This window comes from Pararge aegeria, chromosome 7 (assembly GCF_905163445.1).
Source record: "Pararge aegeria chromosome 7, ilParAegt1.1, whole genome shotgun sequence".
NCBI classification, from domain to species: Eukaryota; Metazoa; Arthropoda; class Insecta; order Lepidoptera; family Nymphalidae; genus Pararge; species Pararge aegeria.
In genome coordinates this window covers 2986775-3010011 of record NC_053186.1, presented here as the reverse complement: position 1 = coordinate 3010011, position 23237 = coordinate 2986775, and the positions used below count along the sequence as shown (strand labels likewise).

Here is a 23237-nt window from a genome sequence, read left to right as displayed (position 1 = left end):
AGCGCCAGCTCTTGGGTCACGAGACGTCAAGACCAATTTTTTGGACACGTTCTCAAACGCAAGCGCCGCAAAAATATAGTCATTTCAAATAACGGAGTATTTACGGCGATTAAGCATTTGAGCAGATTCGGTAGCTGCACCCGCTTTTTGGGACGTACTCGATAAGTGAGAAACTGCTAACGTATCAACTCAGGTTGCATCGCACAACAGCGCACGCCCCATCGACCACGGTACTATAGTCATACCGTCTGGTCTCTTGCCATCATCCCTGAACAAACCTGGAGGTTCCAATTGTGCAGGGATAGACGCAGAGGCCAGAGCGCGACAGAGACTATATCATTGATAGCGACGTGACTAAACAAACCAAAAGCACTTCGATTACAACTAAGCCCATGGTGACCCAATTGATTTACACGAGTGCCACAAGGGCAGTAATGAGGCTCGCATACCTTAATTCCCAAGCGTATACATACGGCCACTCGAAGCGATGTCCGGTCGAGTATCGTCCCTAAGCTGTGAGATGGCAAAGCTAGCCAGTAACTTTACTCATTTTCGGATACCACTATGATGCGTGCCTTATCCGATGCCTTGTGCCATGAGACCCGCTTGTGCCCAGATCACACGCGGTTTAACCCATTGGCCTTGGCATTCCACAGCCGAAGGAAAGCTCTCACCAGGGCAAGAAGCACTCCAAGCTGACCTCGCAATCCACAAGACTCTGCACCAGAACATCAGTCGCACATGACAGATTAAGGATCTGACTGATGACTGGGGCAGAACCAGAAGCGGAAGTTAGCAATACTGGAAGTGCTTCGCTTGTAATGGAGCGTAAACCTAAGCCCCCGTATTTAACAGGTAGGCTGGCGTGGGGCGGTTGTCAAAATGTAAATTAAAAATTTTGCATAGAGGGTCTTTAAGGGAAGCATCCAAAGTGGATGTTAACAAAGGATATATCCAAAACAGGACAGCACTGTAATAGGTACATACATGAACTTCACTTATTTCCATTTTTTATATTCAATCTATCCGTAATCTAGAGATTTATTACTTAGCAATGACAACGCTGGTATTGTAATAAAATATCCATACAATTTATAACTAATAACAACTTTGCTTATCAACTTATTAACAGATTACTTTCCCTTAGCCAGTTTTATAAATTTTAAACATGGATACTAGATATGAAAATACTTACCGAAGTCATACATACACAAATTACTGTTAAAACTAAATCACATCTAAATACACTAAATAGGCACAAAATTAAGACTATCCAAGACTAGAGTAAAACTATACAGTTTGAATTCAATTAAAATTCAATTCTTATAAACGCGCAACCTTTTATTTCATTTTACTACTCAAAGCTGTCATTTGTTTAAGCAGCTAGTTTTGTATAACACTAACTAGATAATATATTACCACTTCTTTATGGTAATTTTATTTCTTTTGAGAATAAATGTTTTTAAACGAAGTTGCCGTGCGCCGTGAACTTGCAGCGGAAGACTCCAGTCCGGTCCTTCTTTAAATCTAGATTACAGATAGATTGAATACAGGAAACGGTCATATTATGAAAATTATGCGTAATTTTATGCTTAATTTTCATAATATATTATGGATTTCCGCAAAGTAACGCCTTCTTCTATTCAATATTTACGGAAAAGTAACCCATAAAAATTACGTTTAAGTTATTTTTTTTAATTTAAGGATTGGTCATATAAAATAAAATTACCACTTAACTAATTGCATTTACTCAAAATCTCATTTACACGTGTAAACGTAGCCCAAACTGACTTGTAATTTAAAAGCGATTACGTTGAAAATTCAGTAGCAAACAGCAGTTTCATTATAATAATCATTTGGCGAGGAATTACGTAAAAATAAAGAAATCCGGAACCAACGAATGTAAAGCGGATATATTGCGTAGAAGTATGTAGTAAATATTAACTACATTCTAAACACACTTATGCTAACTTGCTTGAATTATTTTGCGACGTGTATTTATGCTACTTACTGTATACATAAAAAAATTCTAAAATCAGCAAGAAAAATATTCTAATCTCTCACTCTTTATGACACAAGTTGAGATAGGTATATTTGAATTCATCAGTTCGCTATCTGGTTGAAATTACAATGCACAATGTTTCTACACCATAGACTAAATGTTAACGTATTTAAAAGCCGTAGCTTATTAACTGTCATCGCTTGAAACAGTTTAATTTTAAAATTACAGTTTTATTACGCAAAGGTAATCCCTCTTAACGTCCCTAAAATAAGGATTATTTAGTTAACCGAAAGGAAAGGTACCAGGAAATTTTGAGAAATTTGCATAAATTACATAAATGTAGCATAACCTCAGAATGCAGCGTTTTGGCTTACTGACAGGATCTTTCAAATGTCAGACCGTAAAGAAACACTGCTTATCTATTCCAATTATTATCCAAAATATATTTCGTCCAATTCTGAAACAATAGCGTCAACCATATTAACATTAAAATAGTAGTAAAACCGTAGCGTGATTAGGCTGGTTTAACTACCTATATCGTGTGATCAATGTTTTTGACGATAAACTCTCAGCATTATCTTCAGGCTCCTTTAATGGCAAAGTTGGTTATGCACGCAGCTCCTATAAGGATTGGCGGGTTTTAATGGTTATGGCATAACATGTCAGTGGAAGCGATAGCTGACCGTGCTTTCCAAGACACAACGCCAATTTCGTAACTCCGAGTTCGATCAAACGCACATCAAATTGGCTTGACCCGGCAATCGGAACTTAGGGCTCGTTCACATAGAACATCCGATTTTACAGAAACCATTTTAACTGATCCGTCGCTACTCTTTGTAATATTCACCCAGCATTAACAGGATCTGTCGCTACTGGAGGATATTCGCACAGCATTTACAGGACCGATTTTAAAAGATCCGACGGTATTGGACTTACGTTCTTCAGTGTATCTTCTTCTACCGCGCACCCCGGTACCACAGCTAAGCATCTCGCGGTTTCGTTTCAATGAAACGGATCAGTATTTCTGTTGTCAGTAACAACAGAAATACAAGTTATAACATATACATTTAAACGGACCTGTTAAACGGATTGCTGCTTATTTTGTCGGGTAGATATTTTTTACTGAATCCGGAATACTGTATTCAGTGTGAAATAGCTCATATAACTAGATACCATATCTGACGGCCGATTGGCGCAGTTTCTGGGTGTTTATTTGTATATTCTAAGTATTTATGAATGTTATTCATGAAAATAGTCATCAGTCATACTCAAAACACAAGCTACGCTTACTTTCGGGCTAGATGGCGATGTGTGTATTGTCATTGTATATTTATGTATTTATATTTATTATACCCTAGTAACATATACGTTTAAACGGACCTGTAAAACGGGCGTTCTATGCGAACGCGCCCTTAGGCCGTAGCGTCTTATCTAAACAATAACCACAGACAAGACGCAACAATGGCAAAAATATGTATGAGAACAGCGAACCAAAAAAACAGAACGTTTCAAAAGTATGAATAAAAAAACAATTTGAATAAAGAAAGCTTTGACTTTGACTTTCATCCGCTTCAGGGCTCATTAAAACTCCGGCTTAGTGCAATTTTAAGGGTTCCGTACCACGGTACAAATAAAAACAGTGGTCTTTAATTTTTAGCTCTCTTGACAAAAACAAAGCGGGGTGAAAATTATGCATCCATTTTGGTTTTGTTATATTTGTCTGAAAGTTGAATTAGTCAAGAGTTCTCTTAACTATGTTTAAAGAAATCCACAAAATGGCGGATAACAGAAATAGAAATACATAATCTGTAAAAATTTCAACTCTCTTTCTATTACGGTTCATAAGACACAGTCCGCTGACAGACATATACAGACTGACAAAGCAACAGGCAGACGGACTACATAACGGATTTACATCTTTATTTTAGGGTTTTAATAGGGTCCTTCTTTCTTTCTCCTAGGGTCCTGTTGATATCCTTCGGGTACAGAACCCTAACAACTGACGGAAACGCCAGTGGTACATAAAACCATCCATTATTATCAATGACGGTAGGTACGGCGCGGTACGGACAGACCGTCACATGTTATCTCAACGTACTTCCCATGTAAGTTGGTCTGCGCGTTCAACAATATAGAAATTAAATTAATTAGACGACTTCCCAAGACAGTGTTCTTATTAGGGCCCCCACTATTAACGAATTACCTAGTTTTTGTAAGAAATATAAATTGTTATCCTCGATCAGTAGATTTTGGATTAGTTTGATTGTTTATTTCTCGTGATATGATCTTAATCGTAAAATTATATTAAGTTGCCAAACTTCTTACAGTCATCGTTTCTGCTGTTGATTATTTAAGATTTCATTGCACAACACAAAATTATTACATTAGATAAAGTAAAATATAATCTTGCTATAAATTTGTTCAAAACCATCTTGAAATTAAAATAAAATATGTGTACTTACGCGGGATTTAACATACTTGTGAGGTATTGTAATAGCAACGAGTAACGACGATTTGTCGTTGATTGATAAATATACCCAGAGATCTTTATCCCGCCGTATGCAGTCCTTAACTTGCACAGTTCCCTACCCACCTTACGCGCACTTAATATTTCATCTTATTTCACCATAACCCAACCTCATCTCACATATCGCACAATACGTGCTATACCAGTGTCTGTTATCTGAGTGCGAGTGTTCATCATTAAATTTACATCAATAAAATAATCGGTCAGCAGTCAGCTCCTCAGTTCAGTTCAACAGTGACCGTCGAACGCGTGCGTTGTCTCAACACGCTAAGGAAAATAAACATATCGTCGTATTAAATCAATTTTTCGGGAAAAATTAAATAAAATATTTAAAAAAAAGTGCTCGTGGTCAGTGCTCCGAAAGTTTTTGGATTCCTTTGCGTGTTTACGATTTAAAAAAAAAAACAATAAACAGACATGGCGGAAGGTGACATGCCATTGGTCACAAGTTATGGCGGCAGCGAAATTGAATTCAATGGCGCGAACGGGACCAAAGTGTCAAAAAATTCAAGGTCAGTGCAAAGGTTGTGATTCATACAGCCTAGTTCATAGATTTATTTATGTTTAAAAAGTTGAAACTACGTTTTTGTTGTGACATAGTTTGTTAAAAATGCTGATTCATTTAAAATATGGTTTTGAGGTCGCTTTTTTGTTTAAATCACGATAGATGCTTAATGAGTTCATTATGTTAATGTTGTTGAATACCAAACAGCTGGTTTTTTATATTAATATTCAGAGTTGCTTGGTATTTGTGCAATTTAAAATATGAGTGTTGTTGGTTCATTTGATTTTTTATTTACAGTAATAAAATAAATGAAGAGATCTTAAACAATACTATAATTTATTAGAAAAATCGGCTAAGTGTGAGTCAGGCCCTCTCGTATAGTGTCAATTTTTATTTACAAAATAGGTCTAATTCCTATTTATGTAAGCATAAGCATAACCTTTGTCCTATGATAATTATTTATTTGGTTTAAATTCAACCAACAACAAAAGAAAATTAAATTCGGTTTGCCTCGAATACCTTAATAATTATTTAGTTTTTATTCAAAGAACGTAAGCTATTTTTGAATCTTTAGTATATACAATGCAGATTAAAACGTCCCAAAAAACCTCATCAGGTGATTGATCTGAGCTGATCTTAAATCTGACCTAAATAATCGCAGAATCAAGTAATTTGTATTATATTTTGGAATAATTATTAAATAACATATTACAATGATGAATGAATGATGATGATGATGATGATATTACAATAATTAGATTCAATTTATTTATCTGGAACGAACATTATCCTATGTAATTGTTCTAATCGTAGATTATATCCATGTAAAATACAATCGATTGGTGCAGTTCGAAAAAAAGACAAATCAACAAAAATGCATTTGACTAATAATAATAGCAAACTAAATAATAAATTAGGTAATCTAAGATACTCTTAATATTAACAAGACTTTTTTTTTCAAAACTTATAGTTCATTAACAGAAATAAAAGTGACACAAATTACAGTTATTTAACTTTCTTAGATGTACATTTGTTTATAAAAATTGTCCTACCCGACGCCCCAAACATTTCACAAAACATAGAACTTCTATTATCTATAGTCTATATTTTCTACCTTATCTTAATAAAATAATGTAAGCTTTTGTTACTTTTAAGGATAAAGAATGTTAAGTAGAAAAGTAATTAAAACACGCTTACTTAAACAAAATCTCTTTTTAGGGTGTTTGTTTTTAATTATATTATCACACTTGTTTTTTTTATATTTTTAAAACATAATTTACAATAATAAATTAATAGTTCAAAAAAACTAAAAAGATACGCTTGGTATGTGAAACTTAACTAATTTATACCTTTTAGTTTAGTTATGAAAGCATGTTAAACTATTTCGTTTTAATAGAAAAATTAATCGGTACCATCAAATTTGTTAATATTAATCAGCTAAAGAAAATTAACATAATAATTAAAAAAAAAATTTAAAAAAGGTTGGAAATGAAAATTAAGGCAGGAATTATGCTGCCTTATCGACTATAGATGAACGTTACATAAATTAATAAAAATCTTATTTTGCAAATTTAAAAATGGAATTATCTTATGAACTTAGTGTTTTGTCATCCGTCCTCGATATATCTGCACAAAGTTTGAACGAAATGAGACCGTTTGAAGAGGGTCAAAATCAAGTCCAAGGAGTCGGTTACAAACGTACAGGTGAGGCTAATAAAAAGCGCGTTAAAAGTAACTAAAAGAAAAAAGTGCAGTGTACTTTGGTATCGAAAAGTTCCAATTATTAATTTGAAACAGCAATATCGAAATAGAGAGCTAGGCTGTATGGGCCTAATATGGACATATATTTTTTTTTTATAATTAAGTGGATATCAATTTGCGCGGCAAAGGTATGAGGCTAATTAGGTATTTTTGCAATATTTGTGTCCAAATGAACTTCAATAATACTCCTTCGGGTACTACTTAGCTATTTGCTCGTAATAACCACTTAGATAACCACTTTATGCTGTTTATGCACTTTACGTATCATCTTGCTGGTAATTAATAGTATATTTATTAATTCATTCAAATTGCAACCTTCGTGTGTTTATTCACGAAGGCATAATAATCATGCAGGCTTGTTTTGTTATCGGTTTTCTAATCTATGTTTAGCTTTGTTCATGTTTTTATTATTCATATTCCTGGGCCTAGTACACAATTAAAAAAAAAAATTGTATATTATATAATATAACCAGATAAACCCCGCCACGTTTTGCTACGGCTTCAGGCTAACTTCGGTATAAAAAATAAATCTTGAATTTGATAAAGTATTCGTAGATAAGTAACAAAACAAATGAAATTGCATTGACAGTTGTGTGAGTTTTTATTACAATAGTTATAATTGAACCCATTTAACCCCCAGTGTAAACAACTGATGTTTCGGTTGTAGCTGTTTATTTTCATGACAACTCTGTGCAGTTATTTTTCTAAAAGTATCTCGGAAAAATGTTTTTACCAAGTTTTTCATCATTAAGAAGTATTTCGGCGTAGATTTCCGATATAAAAAATAGTGCCAATAAATACAAATTTTATCTGCTTAATAATCCTTTACATGCGTGTGATAATCCCAATGGGATTATCCTCAGAAATTAGTTTAGCCGTTCCAATATTATCTTTTGTGATTTTTCCTGTATTATTATGTGGTGTACAATAAAAGCGTAGGTGTACATTCATTCATTCATTCATAAGCCATACTATAATTCAAGTTCAATCACAGACATAAACTTAAATTATATGTATTTATATATTACTATTATTACTCAGTTTATTACAAATTAAGCAAAAACAGTTAGTAACAAAGAAAAATATTATCTTATAATATATGCGTCTTGTTGAAAAATGGCCGTATATAATTTGCATGTATACAAAGTATTATGATACAAAGAGCTTATATGGCTTCATCACACAATTATCTGAAATGCTAAACAAAGTGTTTCACATTGTTTATAATATTTATGTTATACTAAAATTATAAATGCAATGGTGTGTTTATTTGTTTGTCCTTCTTGCACGCAGCAACGGATTGACGTGATTTATTGCAGTGAGTGAGATTATATGGGTGGGATTAAGGAAAAGATCTATAACGCAATTCTGTTATCCGCTAAAATAAAGGAATAACAAAATACATCAGAAGCCGTCCAAGCACTTGCGTCTATTTATAAAAGTTTTGCTGTCAGTTCATCGCAACGCACCGATTTACATAGCGGGGACCGCTGCACCGGCCGAGTCTTTGAAGTAGTCGACGCGACGATTTGTTTTTGACTTGAGTCGCCAGCCACGTTAGGTTGTATTATTAAACCGTAAACTTTGTCTGCATCTTTGTCTTTGTTGCGTTTCTATATTAACCAATTAAAAAAAAGAAGGAGGCTCTATGTTCAACTCTATAAGGTCTAGGTTATTGGTCCCATTGTGACCAAGTCAGGATGTGACCATGTTAATCGAGGGAAATTATCCTATTTTATAACAAAGTACAATTTGTGTTTAACTCTATATAAATGTTTTTTACAACCGGCAAACGGACAATGAAGTAACTTTATCACGGTTCCGATTCTATTTTTGAGATACGGAACCCTAAGACGCGTAAATTGAATTACCATCCCATTTTTTAAAGATCAGTTAAATTCGCAATGCACTAATAAAAAGTTGTGTAATAAAAATTGCGAAATGTTAGTTCTCAAATTATCAAATTTTAATTATCTAAGTAAGTAGAGCGTAAATGAGTGGAATCTTTGGCTTTGGGGAAAAATATTTGTTGTTGGCTCTGTCTGTGTAAATATTTAGTTTTACTGAGCAGATGTCTAAGTAAATAGTTATGCTGACGTGATATACCTGCAGCCGTACCTACTTATTAGTACTTCCATACATTCCGTCCATTCAAATAGTTTGCAGTACAACCCAACCGCTACTGTGGAATATTTGTGTAAATAAATATATAGGTCTTAAATCTCCAGTACGAGTTATAAAAACTTAGGGATAGGCAATGTAACAGTTATTACAAGCATACCCTTAAGGATTTATTACTGGGGATTCTCTTCATCTTATATCATCTGCATACCCAGTACCCTGTGCATAACCTCTATGCACGCCACTGGTAGCTACATTGTTTAGTCATTTAATACATATATCACTTAATTTAATTTGTTCACTTATTTACAATTATGAAGCAAAGGATAATCAATCTACTAAGGTTTATGTTATAAATATCTGTTTATTTTTTGTATGTGTTTTTCTATTACTTTTTGTATACCTACTCGTTACCACTAGAATTCACTCAATTCAATTATTCTCACATTCGGGAGCTTCTGGAAGAAATCTCTTTAGAGATAAGCTGTTTTTAAATATTCTTTTATGTTTAGTACTAAACAAATGAATAATAAATATATATTAATGATCTGAACCCTACGAAACACGACGCACAAATGTAAACTGCGGACGTAATTACGTGCCGAGTCTTTGAAGTACCCGATGACTGCCTTTAGGTATGAATAGGCGCGGCGGCCATGCCATCTCTACCAAGTTCTCAGTTTGTTGCATAACCATTTATTTTAGAAAACTGTTTAATTAAGAGCCAAGCTGCCGTATCACACAATCTAGTTTCTCAACACGTCTGGGACAATAAAATAGCTGCAATAGATTTTTTTTTCTATAGGATTTTTAACCATCGATACAATTTCGATATTTTTTTACATTTTCCCTACATCGGCACACCTACAGAATAATGAGTACCCCCATTAGCCTTGAATATTAAAAAAAGCTCAATGTAAATAAAGTTAGCATTCGTAAAACACGTTGTGTTGCAAAATACTGTTATCTAGAGTCCTATTTCCACGCAGAACAAACGCGGCTATTTGCGTATGAATTAAAACAATACCGCTGGATTGTGTAAACGTGCGTTGAACCTACAAGCGCGCCATCTTGGATTAGCTATGCCAAAACCATGTTGGTTTTCTTATTTTGAGTAGTTGGAGAGCTTTGTCGGAGCTTGTCCGGGGAAGTAATACCACCATGTTTGTTTCTACTGCTAAGCAGCATTGTAGCAATGCTGTGTTCCGGTCCGGCTTGGTTGCCGGCAGTGGCTTGCACTTCATACATGCACAAAAGCACTGCCTACCCTAAATTTTTACGAGTTATAAAATTTAAAGGGTAGGCTTTCTATAACTCTTATAATGCCCATCCTTAAGTTTATAACTCGTACTTGAAGTTTTTTTTCATTTTATATCATCTGCCCGCTTAATGTTCACACCCTGTATGCACGCCAGCGCCGATGGTATTAACATAAACATCTGTTTGATCCGTCAATTATTACTCAAAAAGAACATACATACGTAGACTGTTAAACACATTACCCTCTTATAGTCAGTAAGTGTGATGTACATACACAACATATTACGCGTTGATCATACAGCTGATCCAAGAAAGATGCGAGTTCATCGATCGTTACACAATACAAATAAGCCGTATTAACACAGCTATATCGAAAGGGGGTAAAGCCGAATGTAACGCTAGTTCCAGGGATCGGCGCATTCAAACAAACAAAAAATAAACTCCTTTTGTTATGAGTAGGTATATGTTGGTAGATTTTGGTAAAGATGAACACTCGACAAATTATCGTTTTGTGTTCATCTTTACTCGAATTATGGTTGTTTGTTATTCTTTACCAATATCTACTTATTCTATTTATAATTATTACACTATTAACAACCCATTGCGGGCCCACTACCGCACGGCTAGTAAAGGTGGGACACAAAAATGTTTTCCCCCGATTTTTCTTTTTCCCCGTTTAAGGCCACATGGGTAAAAAATTGCTCGTCCACCTGCCAAAGTACTGACCCAGGACAAAAAAAAGGTTTACCGCCATTTACCAATAACACATACAATAAAATTGTGTAAATAACATCCAAATATTTGGTACGATACTACAATTTCAGAAATTAATTGTATTGTTAAATTTTGTTTTGTCTGTCAACGATTATCTTGATCACAGTGTATCTACATATAAGTACATGTTATGTATACCTACTGGTTTGCACAGTACAGTTACTATGTTATTATGCGAAGCACGTCCTACGCTGTGCGCAAAAACCTTTGTAACATATAGTTCTTTGTTAATCTTGTCAACAGAGTTACTCTCGGTATACGGAAGTCGGCCCGCTTTAGTTATATGGGTGGCTAACTGGTGAATAACGTTATGTAAACAAAGGTTTATTGTTTATAAAGCCTAAATGCCAATTATAGCCTTTATAAACATACATATACCTAAGTATATAAAACCTGCGGGTTTTTTAAACCACGACGCAAAAACGTTGTAATGTTATAAGTTTGAGGCGCGCGCGCGTACGTGCGCGCCTTCGTGTGTGTGTGTGTGTGTGTGTGTGTGTGTGTGTGTGTGTGTGTGTGTGTGTGTGTGTGTGTACGTGTGTGCGTGCGTTTGTGTGTGCGTGTGTGTGTGCGTGTGTGTGTCCTAAGGCGTAGGTGTTAATTTATTAAAATTCTATAATATTAAGCTATAGTCAATAGCTTGTAAGAGTCCACTGCTGAACTACAGGACTTTCCCAACGGAGCAGGGTTAAGCTCCACGCTGGGCAAGACTGCCTAACTTAACTCCTTTCCGAGTTTTACGAAGACTAATGAAGACTATATGTAAGCTGAATTTTTATACATCACCCAGCGCCATCTGTCGTGATGTTTTGTGAATCTAAACCATCCAGGGTGCCACCCAAACGCATACCAAAAAATTCATTCGAATAGGCCCAACTGTTTAGGAGTTCAGTGACATACACACGAACACAAGAAATATATATATATAAAGATTATAAACAGACTATAAATGTCCACTGCTGGACTTCCACTGCTTGTTTCCAAACAATGGAGTGATCGCAGTAGATCATGGTAGGAGTAGCACGAAGGATGCTGCTGTACTGTCCTCGTACGACACCCGCAAGGAAAAGTAGAGGTGGCGACAACTGTACTCTGATCTGCCTTCACTACACGGCTAGAAAGGCTATAATTATATAGAATACTATAATTACCATAGAATAAAGATGAGTTTACATTTTATACTAATTATTATTTTATTTTGTTTCAGGTAATAAAATATTGACATCAGACAATATATGGTATTTAAAAACTCCTTCGGTAAGTTTAGGTGAACAAGACGCTGCCTTTCTTACATTCATTTACAGCTGCTGTACCTACGATATAGTTCACACCACAGAGTTAAGATCATACAAAACCCTCATTCAGCTGTTTATGTATGCAGTGCATTGTGTCCAAAAACAGTGATAACGCATAGCGCACGTCTCACTTCAAACCCGCGGATAGTAGCTAGCTCGCAAACTTTTCCTATTTTCCCCATTTTATGGTAAACGTTTAGAACATTAGAGGAAAATAATTACTGGTAACTGCTAAATGGAATGAAATGACTAACCGCCTGTTTGAGAAACACTACTAAAGTGAAGTGGTTTTTGATGCTTCGATATAAGACGTGTAAGCGGTTTCTGTGTGATCTTAATTCTGTTGTTCAAAAGTAAAATTAATGTGGAAATTAATGAAATTTTACAAGTCTAGCTTAGGAAAGAGGGTAGGTAGTAAGCAGTTGGAGTAGTAATAAAAAACTTTTGTTCACAACAACTTCCTGAGATCAAATGGAGAAATATTAGTAGGTACCTACCTACGCAGTTTTCATAAAAAAATACGCAGTGACAACCTGATATTTATATCAGCTGTTTGACATTTAAGGTCAAACGAAGTCACGGATTACTATGACAAGTTTCTTGGACCAACGCGCGTTTGGAACCCTCGAAGCTTTAGGTTTAAGTTGGCGAACGAAGTTATCGCCATCCCCAGTGGCGTGCACTTCATACATGCACAAAAGCACTGCATACCCAAATTATTTTATATATGTCATATTGGACGGGAAAATTTCCATTTTATGCCACGTACCTGCTTTATGCATACCCTGGTCAAAAACCCTGTGCACGCCACTGGCCATCCCCTTACAATTATGTAAACATATATATGTATGAACGCTTCACAAGTGCCGGTGGGAGGCCTACACGAATAAAGAAATTTTGAATTTGAATTTGAATTATAATTTTGGTTACTAGATACAACAAATATTTACTTGTTCCCTTCCGATTTCTTATAACGCGGTTGCACTGTATAATAACTCTTCGAAGTCGAGTATTAGCTGTACTTTTATGCTTTTTACAACTAGTATACCTATATTCCACCAATCCGCACTGGGCCAGCGTGGTGGACTGCGGCCTTAACCCCTTCTCATTGTGGGAGGAGACCCGTGCTCTGTAGTGGGCCGGCAATGGGTTGACGTAATGATGATGATACCTATATTATTATTTTTTACGATTTGCGTCGGCAACCCTAAATGTGGATGCGTGTGTGTGCGTGGTAGTAGGACCCGTCTGTTCTAAGAGAAAATATTTACAAAACATTTTTCTCATGCCGTGGACGTACTTACTCCAAACAATAGTGTTGGCATGTTGAATTTATCAACTGCATACAGACCTATTAAATGAGGTTTATAATCTGTTTTTTTTTCTTTATTTAAAGAGTGAAGTCACATAGTGCCGCTCTGTTAGTTAAATGAACTAATTTATAATTTAATTTTGATTGAAAACTAAGAGGGAATGCTAATTGAATCAACGATACCTACTGATCATCTATTCAATTGCTTACTAAATACAAACTAAAATAGAAACTAAATGAATATTTTTATAAAAATAAGTAGCTTACGTAATTAGAAAAAAAAATTGAAAAAACTAAAAGTAAAATCTGGATGAGATATCAGTTGCTCAAAATAAACTTGCTCTTGGCCGGATTTGAATCTAGTTATTCAGGTTTTATAACTATATCCAGCACCCTCAGTGAGGAATTGCAGAACTCGTGAGTCTCGATAGTTAGTATAACAGTTTAAACAATAGTTACAGTAGTTCAACGATACTTTACTTTAACTAGATACTTTATTGAGGTTATGTAAAACTGCTGAGGCTAGCAATGGTCCTTCCGCGCCTTGCAATTACCGCACGATTTCTTTGTCCAGACAGTTTTGTCTGGCCCCTGTTCGACTATCCTTATTATGGGCCACTATCGATAATTGGCGTCATATATTGTTATAAAATATATTTAAAAAAAATCCGTATGATATTTTCTACAACATTTTTAAGTCGGTGCTAAGTAAAACTATAGCTAGGACAAAAATGCTGCAGACAATCTTAAATTTTTGCTTATCAGTGATTTGCTATTTATATAAATTTATTTTTGGAGTCTGGGTTTTTTCAAATATTGCTTTATCCAACATCTTCAATCACAAGTTAACAATCATATCTATAGTGTTCGAGTATCGAGTATTTGTTCCTTTCTTGGCTACTCTCCTTTAAACCTTTTCTTTCGAAGCGTAAAAGATAAAAGTGTTAAGAAACTCGAAATCTGCTATCGACACCTGTGAGTTGCGTATCATCGTACTACAGGTTTTAGTGCATCAGTTGTATGTAAGGTAGATATCAATCATACGATATAAAATAGAAATTTGCGCTTTCTAGCTAACCTGAGTGTACTGTTAAGTAGGGCACGCTTTACGAGTCAACTAGCTATTTACCTGATCCAAGGAGTTAGTTCCACTAGATTAGAAAGGCCAGAACGGCTTCCCGATTTAATAGGTAACTTTTTTACCAAATTTCTGCGCTGGCCTAATGGTTGGTGGACCACACACACCTTTGAGAACATTATGACCAACTCTCAGGCATGCAGGTTTCCTCACGATGTTTTCCCACCTTTGTCGTTGAAGCAATTGATATTTTAATAGCTTAAACAGAACTCAGAGGTGCGTTCTGGGATTCGAACTCGGCCCTCGAAAGGGAAGTAGAGCAATGCGATGTCACCGCTTCACACACTTTTAGATTCATAATTATAGCAGTTATGGACTTACGTTTAGTTTAGGATTTAGGATCTTAAGTAACTAATTATAAACAAGCTACCAAGGGTAATGGTGTCGAATTCCTAATTTAATTGCAACTATTTTTAGCACAATATGCAACTAAAGAATTAGGTTTTCCCCGGCAGGAGAAAAAACTTAAGCTCGTCTGCATAAGTGTGAAACGATAAGAGTAACATTAATTATAAATTTATAATTTAAAAACCCCTGACTAAAAATAACTCCTTTTCAGTATAGTGTAATGTACACAAGTCTACAAGTGCTACAAGTCAAGCCCTTTCATATTATGCCTTGGGTAGGTATTGAGGGAGTTGTGAAAAGAAAAATCGGATTTTGTGGTAGCGGCCATCTCGAATTGAAAATTTGTCACAGTGTTTATTCTGCTTATTTTTTAATTTAAGCAATTTAAATATCACTTGCTTTAACGGTGAAGGAAAACCTCGTGAGGAAACCTTCATGCCAGAGAGTCCATAATGTTCAAGACGGCGTGTGAAGTCTACCAATCCGCACTTGGCCGGCGTGGTAGACTACGGCTTAAACCTTCTTATTGCGAGAAGAGACCCTTGCGCTGTAGTGGGCCGGTAATGCGTTGATGATGTTATTCTACTAGTGAAGCCTTTTCATTTAATACCCATATTGGGAGAGTTTTGAAAACATATGCGCCATTTTGTAGCGTCGGCCATCTTGGACTGATTTTCATCAAACAGCAGGGCTAGCACGGGCAGGAGATTAAAATTATATCCCCGATTGCTGAGGAGTTCTGTCCTCTATCTCCAACCACATTCATCAGATCTACACAAAGTTTGGACAAAATTAAACACATATTATAACTTCTATAGTACAAAAATAACTATTTAAATCGGTTATAATTTGTCGGAGTTACGGTATAAAATCGTCAAACACTTTCATCCCCTCTCCCAAAGGAACCAAGCTTAATGTCGGGATAAAAAGTATCCTATATTACTTCTAACACTTCCAAGAGTACAAAGTTTCATGAGGATCGGTTAAGTAGTTTTTGCGTTAAAGCGTAACAAACAAACTTGCATTGACATTTATAATATTAGTAGGGAAGTAGGGATACGGATAGGGATTTGGATATTATTTCCACTTGTGTGCCAGTGCTCTGAAAGTTGTTAAAGCTGTGGGAGAAGATACATTTTTATCCTTTCCTCGGGGGGGACATAATTGTCTCCTGCCCATGCTAGCCGTGCTGAGCTAAAAACTAGCTCCCGACTAATGCACTTTTCAAACAAAGTAAACAAAAACCAAAATCGGTTCATCCGCGAACACCCGGGTTAAAAATAGTCGCTGCCTTTTTAATCTTTCCGTCTGTCCGCGACCTGGTGCGGTCGCGGATTTCACTTTTTGCGACACGATTTTAGAATCGCACTGCAATACTCTTTGTGCACGTTTGCCTGAACAGGAGTTTGCGTTGCGCAGCCAGAGTTTTTCAGAGCATTCATGATTTTTTGCAAGAGAAAAGCGGTGATAGCCATCATCTTTTCGGAGCTATCATGTGCTTTTAAATATCACTTGTTAATCTGTGACGGAAAACATCGTGAGGAAACCACGAGCATTGCTGAGATTTCTCCAAAATGTTCTCGAAGACGTGTTACTTGGCCAGCGTGGTGGACCACGGCCTAAACTCTTCGCTTTCTGTGACTGTGACCCGAGTAGTGGTGGGCCGGTTATGGGTTAATAATCAAGATGTATGTCAATGCGTTTATTTATTCCACCATAGCTCCTAAATTCCTAAAAATCTTCGAATATATTGTTTATTCCACCGTGACTTCTAAATTCCTAAACCGATTTAGATATAAAATAAGAACCTATGACATCTGAAATAAGTTTATTAACTATTTCAGTTAGATGTAAGTTTTAATGTATACATTTAATTATAGATTTCTTTGTATATAAAAGCTGATATATGGGTTTATATGCCTCAAATAAAAAAAACTTTATTATTATTATTATTATATATGTGGTATCGTTCAATTTTTACATTACCCTGTCCAAAGTCAAAGTCAAAGATATCTTTATTCATGTAGGCTCATGGGTGGCACTTTTGATGCACACATTACATGAGAATTACACGGTAGTGAAATGATGGCGATAACCATATTCGTAGACTGAAAACTAAAGCTGCGAGGGTTCCAAACGTGTCCTGGTCTAAGAAGAAGCCCACAACAAACTTAGCCGGTTGTTTTTTATTCGTTATCACCAACTCACATTGCCATTTAAAAGCAACCTGGTTAAACGATAATTCACACCGAAGCTTTTTTATCGATTACGTCCTTTATACTATAATATTTTTTCTAATTAAATAAAGCGGGTGTATGGCATCATTTTAAAATAAAAAAAGAACATTTGTGCACTTATGTACACGCGTTAGAAGTTATATCTACTTATTTGGCGTAACAAGATAAAAATCTTTTCAAAAATTTTATCTTTCGCCTTATTCTACGTTTGTAGAAAAAACTGCACTAACGATAGAAAAAAGGTATTGTTTGAATTATTGAAAGTCAACAGTCAAACCTTTTTTAGAAAAAATTAAATTTTGACTATAGCTAACTTCACGGTGTCGGTTTTTTGTGACGCGTCGTAAAATTTTACTCTCACCATTTTTCCCTTCGCGCCAAAGGAAGTTTAGCTACAAAAATTGCAGTGCAGTGTTTGGCAGTTGTGTTTTCTTTATTAAGTACAAGAAACAATTCTTTTAAAATATCGCATATGTAAGAACCTCTTCCACCAACAAACACTTCACATTGCTAACTCGCCAAGAACATGCACTTTTGCAAGAAAAAATGCACTTTTGACGTTCAAAACAGTTATAAAAAACCTCACAAGGGTAATCGTGTTAAAATTAAAATACTTAACCGCAAAATTCAACTGAAAAATTAGGATTTTCCCACAAAAAAAGAAAAACAATAATTAGTTTTCGTTACTGTCGAAGAAAAACTACTAATTTTAGTGCGCTTACTGCTAATGATAATGCTAATAACCTACCATTATACGTGACTATGGCAATAATTGTTTATTTTTTGGTAATACGGGGATTTCAACTTTGCGACAAAAACATCGATTTAACGCGCTAGGTTTTTCTATTGAAACTTCCTCGAAACATGACGTCTTATATTACGTCACTTTAGAATTACTACCTGTTGGGTAGGTAAGGATCATAACTTGTTTGTGCTATTACTGTTCTAGGGCCGACTTCACAAGGTACAGCAGCGCGTTCCATAACATAAATGAATTCGTTATAAAATAGGCAGTTTTCTTTCTGACTTTACACATATTTAGCAGGTATATAATAAGAAATTTACACGTAAAATTTATTATGAAAATAATGGCACATTCACGTTTACACGTGTATCTGTGAGCGAACGTGTGTTTGGACGACTGTATTAATATCATATAGGACTAGCTCAAGACGGGGGCTTTACAAAAAGTTTACACGTAACACGTGCAAGTGTGAGCGTATGAACGTGTGTGGGACAATTACTTTAATATTATCTAGAACTAGCTCGGGACGGGGCTTTACGTTCGCGTGTAAAGTCAAGCAATGGTAAACTTCGCCCCTGTTGCAGTTGACAAAGTATTGGCAGCATGGCTAGCATAAGACGGAGACAATGTTATTCCCCGCTTTTATTCATTGGAAAATTGATTTCACCACCTTCTCCTTTTCACCTTGTACCCCCGTTTTACCCCCGTTTTTACAGTAGTAGAACTTTTTCCACTAAAGTGACAAGAGTTCGTTCGGCGAAGTAGCGGATGGTTGTCCACACAGCTTTTAGAACATTATGGAGAACTCTCAGTTTTCCTTCACCGTTGAAGCAAGTAATATTCTAATTACTAAAAACGCACATAACCTTAGAATAGTTAGAGGTGAGTGCTGGGATTGAACTCGGCCCAGCGAAAGTGAAGTGAAGTGGGAATCAAATTCACGTCTCCCGCACTTCTAGCCGTGCTAGCTGCCCTTTTATGTCTATTCTGAGGATGAGTAAACGTAGTTCATACTCAGCTAAATCATTAAACTCGATCCGTGTCTAGGCCATTGCATTATTCGCATGTCAAGAGATGCTAACAGCGAAAATAAACACCGCCTTTGTAATTGTTATGTGCCATTTAACTCATAAACGTCACAACAACGGCACATATTAGCACAAAAGTAAACCTTAAGCCGCGGGCAGAAGGTCGATAACAAAACGTACGTACGTTAAACGTGTTTATATATTGGTATTTATGTGTTATGTAATGAATGTGACAATGAAAATTCGATTCGAAGGTAAATTAAGTGGCATTTTGACATTGATGCAGATGCCTTTGTAAACTTGTGACTACATAACAAAGTCAACAAATATGTTTATTCTGACTAAAGTTTAGTTACGCCTAAAATAATTATAAATAATCTAACTCAAAATCTTCAGATGTCAGTCACAGTTTTGTAGTGCTGTCCTTTTCCTACTCTTCCATTTCGACGGGAGAAACACTAATAAATTTAACTTGTCATCTTTTGAATTTCGTTTATACCTTTATTACGTTATTACCTTCTTTTTAACGGGTTAATAAGTTTGACGTATCTGTAAGTGTGATTCTGTGTGTGTGCGTGTGTTTTCATTTCGGTAACATATTTTTATCTTGTTTTTTTTTGATCAATTTCGGTCCAAGATGGCCGCCGTCACAAAACTTAATTACATTTTGAAATAAAGGCTTCACCAGTTGATTAAGATACACTATATTGTTTTTTTTTTTAATTTTTTAATGGTAGATATTAAGTTTATATTTTAGTGCTTAGTTCCGGGGACTTTAGGGGTTAAAACAGAACTCCTAAAACCCCTTTTCCAACCCTTTTTTTAGAAGGCTACATTTCTGAACGCTTTGCAACGTAAAGATCCGTAACAATTAAATTGCAAGATGGCGGAGTGCGCGCGAAAATGGCTCCAGGCTTGCCGTTTGAGGTTAAAAGTGAAAGAAATCCATTGTTACGGGCCTGAGAACTGTCGCCGTGTTAGATTCGAGGTAAACGGCCCGGCGGTTGGTAATAATAATAAACATTTATTTCTTAACTATCTGTACCCGGGTACGCTTCGATAAATCTCGGTCTATTTGATTTCCGTTATATATGTATCCCGTGATTAAAATAGTTTATAAAACACTCGATCAAATCAGAAATGATGAGATCCGTAGAAGACATACCGACATAGCTCAGCGAGTCGCGAAGCTGAAGTGACAATGGGCGGGGCAGATAGCTCGGAGAACCGATGAACGTTGGGGTCTTAAGGTACTGGAATGGCGAAACCGCACCGGTAAACGCAGCGTAGGTCTGCCCCCAACAAGGTGGACTGATGACATCAGGCGAGTAGCTGGGACCGTGGAACTCCCTACAAAAGACCTATGTCTAGTAGTGGACGTCGATTGGTTGAGGTGATGATGATGTGATGATGATGATAAAACACTCATATATATAAATTTTGTATAAAAATTGCATATCAATACATTGACAACTTTCCGAGTGTTTTGAATACTAAATTAAGCTGAATTTTTATACGCCATCATAAACAGACTGTAAATGTTCACTGCTGGATTTCCAGTGCTTGTTTCCAAACATTGGATAGACGGTTTGGTGATCGCAATAGATGTAGTAGTAGCACAAAGGACGCTGCTGGCTTCCTCGTCCTCAGTATTTCCCCATAGTTGTCTCGTTATATGACATTTATTTCTTATTTCCGCGAGTTCGCGGGAAGAGTCTGGGTGGTGACAACAGTATTCTGATCTACCGTCTCCTTACACGCATTGAAATGGAAATAGATCTACTATTTCATAAACCTAATCCGTTAACAATAGACCTCGTCTCCACACTCCCATTGACGGATGAGTATTAATAGTGCCGACGTCCTCACCGTTTAGACGGTCCCGTCTGTACCAGGACACGGCGGCGCGGGATTGGTACAAATTGACCTAAATATCGCGTCGCGACCGGCCTCGACCGTCGTTTCACAACACGGTCACGCGGTACTTGTCACGTGAGTCTGCGCCCCTAGTACTTAAGTTAGAAAACTGACAACGTTAAACTTTTTTTTTGTTTGCCATGTCACCTGGTGGTAAGTGATGGTGCAGTCTACCGTCCGAAATTACTAATCAATTTTACCTAGTAGTAGAAGTGGGCAGTAAAGCTTTTTGTGACAGAGCTCGACCGGGGAATTACTACGACCATGCTTATTTCTGCCGCTAAGCAGCATTGTCGCAATACGTGTTTCGGTCTCGTTTCGGTCTGAAGAGTGTAGTTGCCGGTCCAATTATAGGCACATGGTCTTCACATCTACGCTTCAGGTTTATTTACACAGGACGGCAGGGCGGCAGTTTGCGGGTTGTGTCCCTTGCATACCCTGCAAAGTGTGCTCTTTTTATAGGCGATAGTTTTAGACCATCAGGTGAGCTAGCTGCTTGCTTCGTCAATGATTAAACAAAATCTAATATTTTTAGATGGACTATTGAATTTAGTAGTGCTAATCTGCAGGGGTGGCTTGGAAAAGGTGGCGTTAGATATTTAACAAGCAAGTTTGAATATGAATTAGAATATAACCACAAATTTTGCTAACCTAAACCCGACTACAATTCCGAGTGTAGTCCGGTTTAATAAAAATTTTCCTGCCCCTAAACCTAACTACAGTCCTGAGTGTAGAGAACACATAGGTTTGTGGATACAACACCCCCGCTACTTTCGGGAGTAACCCTAAAATCCTTCGTTATGCTCAGGATTATCCCCAAGTAAAACTATCTAGTAATCATCATTTAGTCATCAATAGACCCCTGATTTAAAGGTCTTTGGGGGCTATAAATTACGTAAGGTGTTTTTTTAAACTTTCTGTCCATTCCCCTGGTGAGATTGCGCGAGATTTTATTCAACCCCCTCCCCCATCCCCAAATCTCACGTGAGTGTCTTACGTTAACGCGTGTTATTATAAAAAGACCAATGGACACAAATAGTATTTTTTTTTTGTTTCAATCAGGAAAAAAAATTGCGTGATATTTGCCGAGACCCCCCCCCCCCCCTCCAACGTAAGATTACATGAGATTTGACTCGACACCCTCCCCCCCTTAAACATCTCACGTATTTTAGGAACAAAAAGGAATGTTTTGCCCAAATACCAGGCTGGGCTGAGATGGTAGAACGCTGCTGCCCTGTCTCCGTTATATTCCCTTCAAACGCGATATTTACAAACAAACGCTTCAATTGTATTTTGTGTATACAGATGGAGTCCTAGTAAGCTGGTGAACGAATGTTTATTATGATATCTATCTAACCCAGTGAACCGATGAACTCATCTGAAATTAGACTACTAATGAGGCCGTGCGATATCAGTACTATTTAAATTATTATTATATTTCATCTGTAACTTAACTAATGTGAGAAACTAACTTAATGGAGACTTGCTAAATATAGACGCTTTCCGAGGTATAAAGAGGGAATTCGGAATTCAATTCAAAGTCAAAAATCTACTTAAGACTTGGGGAATAAGCTGGTGAATGCGTCACGAGAGTCGAGCGTTACGAAAAGTCGCGCGACGCGAACGGAATTTGAGAGGGAGATAGATATATTATATATGCTTAATTAGTGTGTAGTGTCCCTGCCATACTAACAAGATGTAAAATATATAAATAATTTATGTTAGTGAAGATAGAAAGAGAGACGGTCACATTTCGTACATTACTGTAAGGGCAATTAGTGCTTGCACACATATTCTTTCTCTCTCTTTCTCTCAAAGCCAAGCCTATAATGAAAATTATGATTAAAAATAATAAAATCATTTCAGTTATACTAATTTATCAATGAAAAACCATAATAAATTTAAATATTTTAGAAAATGAATAAATGTATATTTTTAAACTTGTATGTTTTATACATATAAACATAATTATATAAATACATATACATACATTATAAAGATGAAACAAAAGAAGTTTTTACATCAGTCGTGTGGTCTAAAGCTCGTATTTTTTTTTGTACTGTCGCTCTTAATTAACTCAACTGACCTCGTCGGTGGCTTTGAATTGCTCAAATCGCTCGAAGATTGCGAGTTCCTAGATTAGATTCCGGATGGACCAAAAATTGTTAGGTGTAGCTTTTTGTGTCAGTACCAGTCCGGAGTTTTGAAACTGGCTTTGCCCTACCCTCGTGCTCCCGGAAATTCGTTAAGCTGCACGGCTAGCTTGG

At 36.3% G+C, this 23237-nt stretch overlaps 1 protein-coding gene across 5 annotated transcripts in view; it reads left to right on the top strand.

The window, feature by feature from the left end:
• LOC120624961 (PTB domain-containing adapter protein ced-6) overlaps positions 1–23237 on the top strand; it is an 84658-nt gene that overhangs the window by 15180 nt on the left and 46241 nt on the right. The window contains exon 1 of one of the 5 annotated variants that reach the window (XM_039891806.1): positions 4747–5041. The exons of the other annotated variants lie outside the window; for them this stretch is intronic. Within the exon in view, the coding sequence (XP_039747740.1) occupies positions 4947–5041 (95 nt within the window). The 5' untranslated portion in view covers positions 4747–4946. Of the gene's footprint in view, positions 1–4746; positions 5042–23237 lie in introns of those variants that run through there. 5 annotated transcript variants of the gene reach the window in all.